Source organism: Nicotiana tabacum, chromosome 5 (assembly GCF_000715075.1).
Source record: "Nicotiana tabacum cultivar K326 chromosome 5, ASM71507v2, whole genome shotgun sequence".
Classification (NCBI taxonomy): Eukaryota; Viridiplantae; Streptophyta; class Magnoliopsida; order Solanales; family Solanaceae; genus Nicotiana; species Nicotiana tabacum.
Genome location: NC_134084.1, coordinates 2,615,804 through 2,626,630, shown reverse-complemented (window position 1 = coordinate 2,626,630; position 10,827 = coordinate 2,615,804). Strand labels below are relative to the sequence as shown.

At 36.9% G+C, this 10,827-nt stretch overlaps 2 protein-coding genes across 4 annotated transcripts; both read right to left on the bottom strand.

Annotated features, from left to right (window-relative positions):
• Positions 1-230: 230 nt before the first annotated feature.
• Positions 231-4,062, bottom strand: LOC107828407 (RNA-binding NOB1-like protein). Its single transcript, XM_016655701.2, has 5 exons — positions 3,665-4,062; positions 1,658-2,777; positions 1,229-1,397; positions 688-804; positions 231-569 (listed from the first exon to the last, which is right to left on the bottom strand). Exons 1-5 carry the CDS (start codon positions 4,017-4,019, stop codon positions 423-425), a joined length of 1,908 nt encoding a protein of 635 aa, XP_016511187.1. The 5' UTR covers positions 4,020-4,062; the 3' UTR covers positions 231-422.
• Positions 4,063-5,409: 1,347 nt separating this feature from the next.
• On the bottom strand, positions 5,410-10,562 carry LOC107828409 (serine racemase). 3 transcript variants are annotated; one of them, XM_016655702.2, is made up of 7 exons: positions 10,439-10,562; positions 8,546-8,754; positions 8,318-8,404; positions 8,000-8,230; positions 6,429-6,502; positions 6,155-6,341; positions 5,410-5,756 (listed from the first exon to the last, which is right to left on the bottom strand). In XM_016655702.2, the coding sequence occupies exons 2-7, from the start codon at positions 8,719-8,721 to the stop codon at positions 5,510-5,512; spliced, it is 1,002 nt and encodes a 333-aa protein (XP_016511188.1). In that variant the 5' UTR covers positions 8,722-8,754; positions 10,439-10,562; the 3' UTR covers positions 5,410-5,509. The 3 variants fall into 3 exon arrangements, with proteins under 3 accessions (XP_016511188.1, XP_016511190.1, XP_075109354.1); XM_016655704.2 differs by lacking the exon at positions 10,439-10,562 and adding an exon at positions 10,378-10,417; XM_075253253.1 differs by lacking the exon at positions 10,439-10,562 and adding an exon at positions 10,223-10,356.
• Between the last annotated feature and the right edge of the window lie 265 nt (positions 10,563-10,827).

The window sequence follows — 10,827 nt, the reverse complement described above, 5'->3', positions numbered from 1 at the left end:
CCGGCGTGTCTTAAATTTCAGTTTTTCAATTTAATTTTTCAGGATAAAGTTAAAAATGGCTATATGTGTAGTTCCCTCCCTTTTGTCTGCAGTAAGATCGAATCCATGTAACCTGTGTCTAATCTACCAAAGCCGTTGAGGCGTTGAAACATTAACTAAATGATGATTACACTTTCATTTTGCTATGCCTTTCAATAAGGATGACTGAATACCAGAAAGGAAACAAGAACTGCAGAAACTCAATTTCATTTGTAATCAAACTGTATCTCATGTTTACTGAGATTATCCATAAAACACGCAAAAAAAAAAAAATGGTGCACATTAATCTTCACAGCTTTCAACCATAATTTAAAGGAGTAATATAGAAAACCCAGTTCTCTCATACAAAATTTTGAACTTATAAGAATGGCTATATCAAAAATTCAAACTTTAGCACGAGAATAATGATTGTCGTTAGGATTCCTCTTTCCACTGAAAACAGCTAGTGCTTTGCGAACAGGAGGCTGCAGAGGAGCCTTCTTACTAGTATGGTGGAGAAAAAGAGTGTCCGGAGTAAATATGTCATCCCCCTACAAAATAAATCAACTCAACTTCTCAGCAAACTTGAAAATGTGAACTTAAAATATTTATCATAGAGATTGAAAGAAAGAACAAAAAAGAGGGAAAGAGACATTTGCTGAAACCAACCTGGTTGTTCTTCTTTTTCGTCTTAGGATAAAGAAACTTCTGAGGAAGTTGGTCCTCGCGTAATACGGGGTTCTTGGTAACAGCATCTCTACCCCCTTGAGGTAAAGGCAGGGAAAACTGAAATTGAAAGCCATCAACAAAATTTTAAGATTCTCAGACATTTAGGTGAAGTATAAGTTTGAAAAGAGAGGATTCTAAGCAGTGGCTTCAGTGTCTATTCCGACTTTTATATACGATTGATAAGCATAGAACACATTTCAGTTCGCATGTGTGAGCAGTGTGCAACTAACACGAAATCACCCTCTATTATTTAGAGTAAAAAGCCTCATGACTATGCCTCACAAGCCACTCATCTTTGATTTTGGAATGCATTCTGTTGTAATTGGATTAAAAAAAAAGAGCCAGCTATTTACAGAAAAAAGTGACAAATGTGAGCTTAGCTAAGCATATACTCAAGTTACTGTTTTAATTAGGTGCCAGGATGTGATTTATAGAAGTATTAAAATTGGAGATGCTTAGAAAATGAGGTCTCATTTCTCACCTTCGTCCCTCGCAAGGATATACGTGGTCGACGCGCTGCAAGAACGATACCATTTTCTCCAACAGTCACTGCTACCTTGCGTAAAGTGCCCCCATTTCCACAATTGGGACAGAAAATCTTACCAACATCTGTTGTAACTTTATAGCAGGCATGGCATTTCAGCACCCACCTGAAAATAGAAAATGCTACTGTAAGCAAATCACATTCCTATACAACCAAATATTAGAGGACTCCAAGCATAAAGGAGAAGCGTATTGACTGGCTCAATAGAAGGACCGTTTCAATAGTCATCTTGCAGCGTTCATGATAACTCGACAACATGAAGAATAGACAATGGATATTACAGAGTAGTACAAAGCTGAAATACATTTTTTTTCTTTTATCTTATTTGGGGGATGGGGGGTGGGGATCACAGCATCTTGTACATACCTGTGCAGCTCACGGATCTGCATTCCTCCAGGTGCCACAAGGCGTAAGCCCATTTGAAGAATAACATTTTGCATTGCAAAATCACCTGTCACACAAGCCACGCTTGACTCGGACAAGGATTTTAACATCCAACTCTGTTCACTGCTGTCATCATCTACAAATGATGTTTCAATGCTCTCATCCATCTGGCTGGCCATCTCTGCATCTTCCGCTCCTCTATCAGCAGAGTCAAAATTCTCCCCTTCATCTTCTTCAGATTCTTTACTGTCTTGCTTAGCATCATTGGATTCAGACCCCTCAAGGGGAATGTTTACATCTGCATCAACTTGAAGATCTTTTGCAGAATCTTCTTCAAGCCGCATTTGACTCAAAATCGTAGACAGATTTTCTTCACCATCTCTTACTTCAGTAATCGCATTGCCCTCTCCATTCGCCTCATGATTTTCTTCTGGTATATGGGACATAGCCATATCATCGTATTGACAGTTGTCAAGGTTTTCATTTACTGCATTTTCAGCTGCATCTTTTATATCATCCATTTTAGATGATGTCTCAGACATTTCACGTCTAGCTTTTCGTCTGAGAAATCTCCTATGAGTACTTCGGCTGACAGCAGGTCGCCAATCATCACCATCCTCATCATATTGTCCCTGTGATGCATCAATTCCATCAGCAACCATTTTCTTACCTTCCATTTTTACCTCTTTTCTCTGCGGCAGGTACTTTCTAGGTTTCCCGAAGCCACCATCGGCATCCATCTGATCCTCAGAATGAGAATCACCGCCATTCAAGGTTGAACCATCTCTACTTTGTTGATCAAGAGGAATAACATTCAAGCTCAAATCTTTCAAGGGAAGAATTCTAGAGTTGGTGTTTGCTCCAGCATCCATTGCATGTTCTATTGCATCCCACTCTTCTTGATTAGGGACATTAGAGCCCCATCCAGGCAACTCCTTCTCTGGCAACCTTTTCACATTAACCATGTGAATAGGAGGAGGGCAATCCCGGAGATGATGAGTTCCATGAAATTGAGCCTCCAAAGTGTAAGTTAAAGCAATGAGCTTGAGATCCACATCGGAAAGTGTTTGCAAATCACCAGTAGCTCTTGCAAAGCTGATAACTGGAAAGACAGGTAACATAACATATTCAATAAGATATCCAAGATTAAAAATAACACTCTGAGCATAGTTCTCTAAAATTGGACATTCTCTAAAACTCACACATGTCCCTGAGCTGACATACGCTTCTGGGTTTCTCTAAAACTAGAGATTCTACAAATCACACACTTATCTATATTGATATACCAATCTCTAACTAGACTATAAACATTCTTGGGCCTCAGCTACCATCAAACGCTACCTCAACAACTTTTCTGATACAGTTAGACTCTAACCTCTGCAATTGGAATCAGACTTAGTGGCCATTAAGCAAACAAATTGAGAAGAAACAACAAAGATATATAAAAAACAAAAATACTTCACATATTTCACCACAGTTTTTCTTTCAACAAGTCGGTGTTTAAAAATAATACAATGTGACCTTACTTATCAGTAGAACCACACACACACACACGAGAGATGTGTATGACTTAATCGAGCCATCCACAACTGTCTATCAAGTTTGTTCAGCTATCAACAAAACATAGTATCTTCTACTTATACCCCCCTCCCCCACCTGCGCAAATTCACTTAAAGTGTGAGCTTGTTCATATTGCCAGTCCCAAGCCCAAATAAAAGAGCAGATTTTTGAGATAAATTGACAGCAAGAATAAAACTAGAAATTAATGATGAATCTTCACAATATCAAAATGGTTAGCAAGCATTGCGATGCCGACCTCAACTAACTTCGGATTGAGGAAAAATCGATATTATGCGAACTGATTAATTTCATGTAACTAAACCAAAGCAATATAAATAAAAGGTTAATAAAATCAACAAAACTACACATTTAACATAGCGCATAAATATACAAATACGTACAAAATTTAAAAAAATCAAACTTTTAAACCTTTCTTAAGAGAATCAGGAGAAGGTTCCATAGTATCAACAGTGAACGGAAGGAAATTAAGCGAGTGACGAGAATTAGGATCACGAATCTCGCTCAACACTTCAGGTACCGATACAAACCGGTCAGCTGAATGATTCAGCTTATCTCCCCCTTGAATTATTGCGTTTGCGTCTACTATTGCTACCGCTATCCCCTTCGTCGACTTGCAGCTCCCGACCAAAACTCCAGTACCTGCCGCCGTAGCCGGTGGTACGGCAGAGGTGAAGGTGACCGGAGCTTGCGGTTTCTGTGGTGGTGGGGGTTGTTTTAGTATGTTGCTCCAACATGGTGGAGGAGGAGGGGGCTGGGTATCCATTGCTGTGGAGCTCGTGCTTCAGAAAGGGAACGGAATCTAAAACCCTAAAAAAGGTAGTTATAAGAGAAGCATACAGCAGGAATAGAAAATGACGAAAATGGTTCCATATGTTTTGGGTAAATCTAAAATAGTCTCTAAAATGTATTCCTGAGAATTTTTGGTCCTTTAAATTTGGCAAAAATGAGTCTTTTTAGTCTCAGTAAATATTTAACGAATTTTGGTTATTAGATTTAGTGAAAGCTATGAAAAAATAAAATTTAGCCGAAACTCACATTTGGAGATGTAGCTTTTGCATTTTCTGCTGTTATTAATTTGTTCATAGTGTCTGTTATATTTTTGAGATGGTGTTTCTAATATTTGACGAGACTTTTCTATGTTTTTGATTAATAAATCTTTTGTTACAGTTACAGTTACAATTTCAGTTAAATTTACAACATAGTTTGTTAAATATTGATAGAATCTAAAATTACTCACTTTTAGCAAACTTAAAGGATCATTATATTCATGACTTTATAAACTGAATAATAATAAAACATTATATATATATATATACCACTAACACTTCGCTCAATTATGAATTCAAACATGAATCAAATACACACTTTATGCTAAGTGACAAGAGGGGTTGCTCAGTTAGTTAGCACCTCCCACCTACAACTCAAGAATTATGGGTTCAAGTCACCAAAGTATCAAATAGCTCCAACAAAAGGGATTTTAAAAAAAAGAACCTTATGCTAAATTCTCGGGAGAAATTCAAAAATAGCCAGATTTAGAGGTGGTCATTCAAAAATAGTCACAGTTTCAAAAGTAATCGAATTTTAGCCACTTTTCATGTAAAGATAAATCTAAACGAAAACACTGTTCAAAATCCGAAAAAATACTCAGCATAATATATTGGAGTTCCAGTATACTCAGCATAATATACTGGAACTATACTGGACCGGTCTCTGTTGTAGCAAAATAGTGGCTATTTTTCATTGACTTGATAAACGCTGGCTATTTTTATATGACCAGTCCGAAAACTGGCTAGACCGTGCTATTTTCACTAAGTTCTCTTCTGATGGTGGATGTAGCTCTTAGAAAATGGGCCTATCTAAATCCAATATTTTCGACGCAAAACAATGATATATATAAGTGATAACCCATTAAAATTTTAACAAAAATTAGACCTAAAATCATAATTTTAAAGGTACAATAATTTTCGTACTAAAAACTTTAAAAGTCAAACTATCAAATTTAAATTTTGAATTCACTTCTGTTTCTTCCATCGTTGCATGTTAGATAGCTCATTTTCCAGTAATTTCCAACTAACAACTATTGCTATTACTGCACACGTATGAGCTTGCTCACATTATCAGTCTTAAGCCCGGATAAAAACATAGTTGCGGTAGGCTGACAGCATAAAACTAATCAATTTATGATGAATCCGCACAATACATGAATATATGAAAGTTGGTTCCTATGAGGGAAGAGATTGAATATGGAATTTCTTATTTCTCGAGCGAATTCCAAAGAACACCAAGATCAACATTGCCTCCAGAAATTACAATGCCAATATGATTGCATTCACTATAGGCTGGATTTTGTTGGAAACCATCAGAAAGAACAGCTGCAAGGCCAATAGCTCCACTTGGTTCCACTGCAATCTTTAGAATCTCATAGCAAAGTCTCATAGCTTGTATTATCTCTTTATCATCAACAACTATAACGTCATCCACGAGATCGCGAACAATAGGCCTGTAATTTGATGTTAAAGGTAAATGCCAGAGATCATTTAAACAACAACAAACCCAGTGGAATCCCACAAGTGGGTCTGGGGAAGGTAATGTGTACGCAAACCTTACCCCTATCCTGCGGAGGTAGAGAGGTTGTTTCGGATGCTAGAGATCATTTGATAAACATTATATCAAATGAATAAAGCCTTATGGCGCTTGGTCGACACTAAAAGGGGCAAATGGAGAAAGAGGCTTCTTTAATGCAAGGGTAAATACACCAAAAGTGAACCAAGAAAATAGCATGATCTCTAAAATATTGATTTATCCCGATGTTTCCACCAACAAAACTTTGACTTTGACCATGAAAAGCGCCAAATTGACACACACTAGTTTAGAGTAGAAGGAGCTCTAAGAATTTACCATGTTAGATCTCCAAGAAAAGCTCGAAGCCCATCAGCGATAGTGTTGACTTCAGATAACTTAGTAATCCTACCGTTGATCTTTGACTGGAAAGCATCATCGGCTCCCATTGGTTCAGCAGCCAAAATGCGAATGGCAGGATTGATGGCCTTGGCAGCCAAGGCAACTCCTGATATTAGACCACCACCTTCATTCGAAACCAGAAAATGTGGATGACATACAAATTAAAATTTACATGCAAACGATATATCAAGTCTTTAAAAAGTTGGTTTACCACTAATCGGAACTATTAAAGTGTCAATCTCTGAAGCCTGTTCCAGAAACTCCAGTGATATTGTACCCTGCCCACTGTAAAAACACGAAACATATAAATGGAGATCTATATTAGTAGAGATCGTTCCATCTAGTTTCCTTGCAAACAGTTGATTTTTTTGGGCAAGTATACTTTGGAAGATCAAAAACTATTCACTACACTTCAAATAGAAGTTCAAGGTTCGACTTGGAATTGTTCGTAATAAAATTGCTGTAAATGTCTATTCTTTAATATAAGAATAAAGGGTGACACTCATATTAGTTTTATACCTTTTAGATGCTGAGACGGAAAAAAAGAAACATAATGGTTACAAAGTGCATTCTTTACTTATAAAATACTACAAGAAAAAGAAAATCATTTTGATATGAGTTTTAGAGGTTAGAATTAAGTATTGACGCACCATTCCCTGTAGCAGCTGGTTGAGCAATTTTTTCTCTCAAGCTGAGACATTTAATCTCTTATTCTCTTATTTTTTAGATGTCGTTTGCTGAATTTCTTTGATACACTTCAGTTTTCCCACCCAATACTGAATATAATAATCAAAACCACTTCATCTAAGAATCTTACATTCTTGTGTTGAAGGTTAACTGAAAGACTGACAAACCAAGTTCTAAGTTGCTCGGACATGGGTGTGGGTGTCTGACACGGGTGTGGATTTAGAGGTCGGATCCTTCGAGAAGTAAATTCTAAGATTCGAAGATACGAATCCAAGTACAGATACGGGTGCAGGGATCGGGCTAAAAATAATTCAAAAAAATTAAAATATAAAAATATCTCTAAATTATGAAAAAAATTTGTGGAATACTTACGTATAGCTTATAAAGTGTGGATTTTTTTTTATTCTCAAGTTGTAGATAAGTAAAGGATTGATTTCCTAGATAAGATATGTTATTTTCTTCAAATCTACCCTAGTTTTGGTTCTGATTTCGTGAATCAAATTTTATCTCATCTCGAATTTTTCCGTCCGTCGTGGTCAAAGTACCCAAAATCGATTGACCAGATCCGGTACGGATCCCATACTCACACTCACACTAGTGTCGTGTTGACACGGGTGCGGCACCTAACTGCCATGTCGGAGCAACTTAGACAAGATGCATGTTGCTTCAGTATTGATATGGGTTCAAGAGTTCGAAAACAAATAACCGCAAAATAATCTTATGTTTCTTTTTCTTGGTGGAGGGGACCGGAAGGAATCCAGAACTGCATGTACATACCTACCAATAGTAATCACCACTTAGCTGGATTCATCTCACAGAAAAGGGAACTTTGAAGCCATTTATTCACTCACTATTCCAACAGAAGGTACCAGACATTTGCAACTAAGGACATCTAGAAGGATGCGGAGACAAAAGCAAGAAATCTTTGATGCGTAAGAGCAAAAGTGTTTTGAAGAAAAGATTTGCTAGACCATTTGTCTCTGTTAATGCTTTGCCTATACGCAATGATAAGGCTTGGCAGTAAGAATTTTAAACAAGACGACAGACTGGAACAAAATACCATCTATTAATAAATGATAAAGAAAAAAATGTTACCTTATGATGCGACCGTCGTTGTAGGGATGAATAAGAACAGCGCCAGTGTCTTGCAACACCTTGTTTGCAGTATTCTCTCGGGACTCCATTGATGGCTCACTCCAGATAACCTGACCACCGTAACGTTTGACATTTTCAACTTTGCATTTCGGAGCATTTTTTGGTATAACTATATATGCAGGGATACCACGTAGTTTTGCAGCCAAAGCAAGAGCTGCAGCATGATTTCCACTAAATTCGACAGGAAGCAAATCAGTTTATATCCAGAAAAACAAACAAAGATAGTAAACCACAGAAACCAGAAAGCTCTGAGTGAACCTGCTATGAGTTACTACTCCTTTTTCGGCCTGATTATCAGCAAGTGAATAAATAGCATTACAGGCCCCTCGGAATTTAAAAGCCCCCCTGACAAATTGCATGAATGCCCTTAAATTAGCACTTTTTGAAGTCAAACTAGCAGAAATTTTAGTTCACTAATAACACACATCACAGAGAAGCTACGAAAACAAACATCCTTCTATTCTATATCATTAAAGAGCTTCTCACCCCTTCTGAAAGCATTCACATTTAAAGTAGAGCTTTCTTCCAGCAATAGAATTTAAAGTTTCTGAGGTGAGGACAGGAGTTTTGTGCACAAAGGGCTCAATGCGTACTTGAGCTTGCCTGATGGAAGAGATATCAGCAGCATAATCCTCACAAGATGTTGGGCTATTTGATTCCATCAACAAGTTCTATGGAAGTCAACACTCACGAAGCTGAAAACATGTGGAATTTCTCAAGTCAATCCAGGGAAGATTAAAGAAAAGAAATGACTAACGAGGTGGGAATCTCTCAAGCCTCAAGTCTATCCTGAAGATCTAAGACTAGAAATATATAATCAGTTGACCCTAAGAAGATAACATAAGAATAGTATCATGCATTCCTTAGAAGATGGCGTAGATACATGGTATCATAATGTGTGTATTTTCTCTTGAAAGCCATATTTTGCATGTCTTTTTATGTTTTCCTAAAGGAGTTAAACTACAATAAAATCCAAAGGTATTGCATAAATGCATATTCTTTTTACTCAAGGATCTCAAAGTTAGTTTTGACCCAAAATACAATGATGTACACAAGGGGTTGTTACAGTCAAAGTATATAGTGAATAAAGTATGTCGAGTACAGAGGTAGACCCAAGATTTTTACGCGACGGGGCCACATATTCTGTTCAACTAGTGTCCCCTAAAGGATTTTAGTGTTCAGGGTACCAAGTGTTTTAAATTAACCATTTTCAAGATATATACATATATGTAATACAAGATTTTTGCCGAAGCTTATGGGGTCCGGTGACCCTCACTTTAACACATAGGTCCGCCTCTGGTCGAATACCCTAAAGGACTTCCATCCAATATGCTTCCAATATAAAAGACTGTATCTTATCACATAACAAGTTTCGTGAACTCGGCATTCAGATCCCAAAGGACTTCAATGAACAGCATTCAGATCTATCAGTCTTTTAGAACATGTTCTTCAATGAAGATCATCCAATGGCAGACCTGCGTTACGGTCAATGGAGATGAATGATCTTCAGCTCAGACTATATATAACGGATCAATAAACCAACTAGGCCTCAACTCCCAACTAGTTCGGATCACCTATATGACTCATATTTATCCGTTCCGCTTTATTAGGACCCATTTCATCCTTATACTGGTAAATCCTTTGTCTTTTAAGGCAGTAGGCACAAGACTGTAGGCACAAGACCACTCTACCTATGCCGAGGGTGGTTAATTTAACAACCTTCGCTGAAAAATTATGCTACGTATAACAAAAGAGCAGCCCGGTGCACTCCGGGGAAGGGCCGGATCATGAGGGTCTATTGTACGCAGTTTTACCCTACATTTCTGCAAGAGTAGTTTACCAGTTATGCCAATGCTCCCGTCAAATTATACAACGTATGAAGGTCAAAAATTACTATTCACACACATATTTATTAAATCTTGAACACCCTTAACAAGACTTCTGACTTCGCCCCGACTCACTCAAAATTCCAAACCTACCTATGAAATTACCACATTTTCCAGTACCAACAAACAAGATACAGATACAACTAACCCACTAAGCCAAACAAGCTTATTTAAATAAGCTATTGTCTTCTTTATCAAACAAACGACAATAAAAAAGGATAACTTTACAGATATAAACAACAAAACCAAGAACTAAACCGAAACTGTAAAATATCACCAATAATCAGGCAAGACATAATTAAAGTGAGTTTCCCTTTAAAGTCAGCTGAAACAATTCAAGAAACCACTTGGGGTCCATGAAAACAGACTTTATTTCAGATAACTATTACACCCAATACAGCAAATTTAACAAAATTAATTGCAATAAAGTACCACTATTAATAGATAAGTAGATGCTGAAAATAGAAAGAATAATAACAGGGAAAGAAATAACCTTTATAGGTGGCAAGAACTTAAGAGTCACTGAAGCAGAGAGATACTCAGCAGCCAAAAAGATGAGAAAATACAAAAATGGTCTCTAATCATTTGAGAAATGTAACTTATAAAAAAAAAAAAAAGTCGCATTTCTGAAATACAACTTATAAATTGCAATTTAAATTACCCAATTTTATGCCATTTGCAAAATAACTATTCGTAAATAGTGTAATAAATTGTTAATTATCATGTCGGAAATGCACAAATCCTTTTGTGCTTTATGTTATTGGATAATTCACAAAATTATGTAATAACAATGATCAATTCTCAACTTTCCTACTTGAGATATTTCTGTCTTTGTTATATTTAATAGGCGTTTGGACGTAAGGACTAAGGATTGTAAAATTT

Excerpts from the sequence above, each read along its gene's own strand:
- LOC107828407 (XM_016655701.2), bottom strand. The coding sequence starts at position 4,019 with ATGGATACCCAGCCCCCTCCTCCTCCACCATGTTGGAGCAACATACTA. Across the intron at positions 2,778-3,664 it reads TCCTGATTCTCTTAAGAAAG|TTATCAGCTTTGCAAGAGCT; the intron begins GTTTAAAAGTTT and ends CTGTCTTTCCAG. Across the intron at positions 805-1,228 it reads TATCCTTGCGAGGGACGAAG|TTTTCCCTGCCTTTACCTCA; the intron begins GTGAGAAATGAG and ends TTTCAATTTCAG.
- LOC107828409 (XM_016655702.2), bottom strand. The coding sequence starts at position 8,721 with ATGGAATCAAATAGCCCAACATCTTGTGAGGATTATGCTGCTGATATC. Across the intron at positions 8,231-8,317 it reads GGAGTAGTAACTCATAGCAG|TGGAAATCATGCTGCAGCTC; the intron begins GTTCACTCAGAG and ends TGTCGAATTTAG. Across the intron at positions 6,342-6,428 it reads TTTAATAGTTCCGATTAGTG|GTGGTGGTCTAATATCAGGA; the intron begins GTAAACCAACTT and ends TTTCGAATGAAG.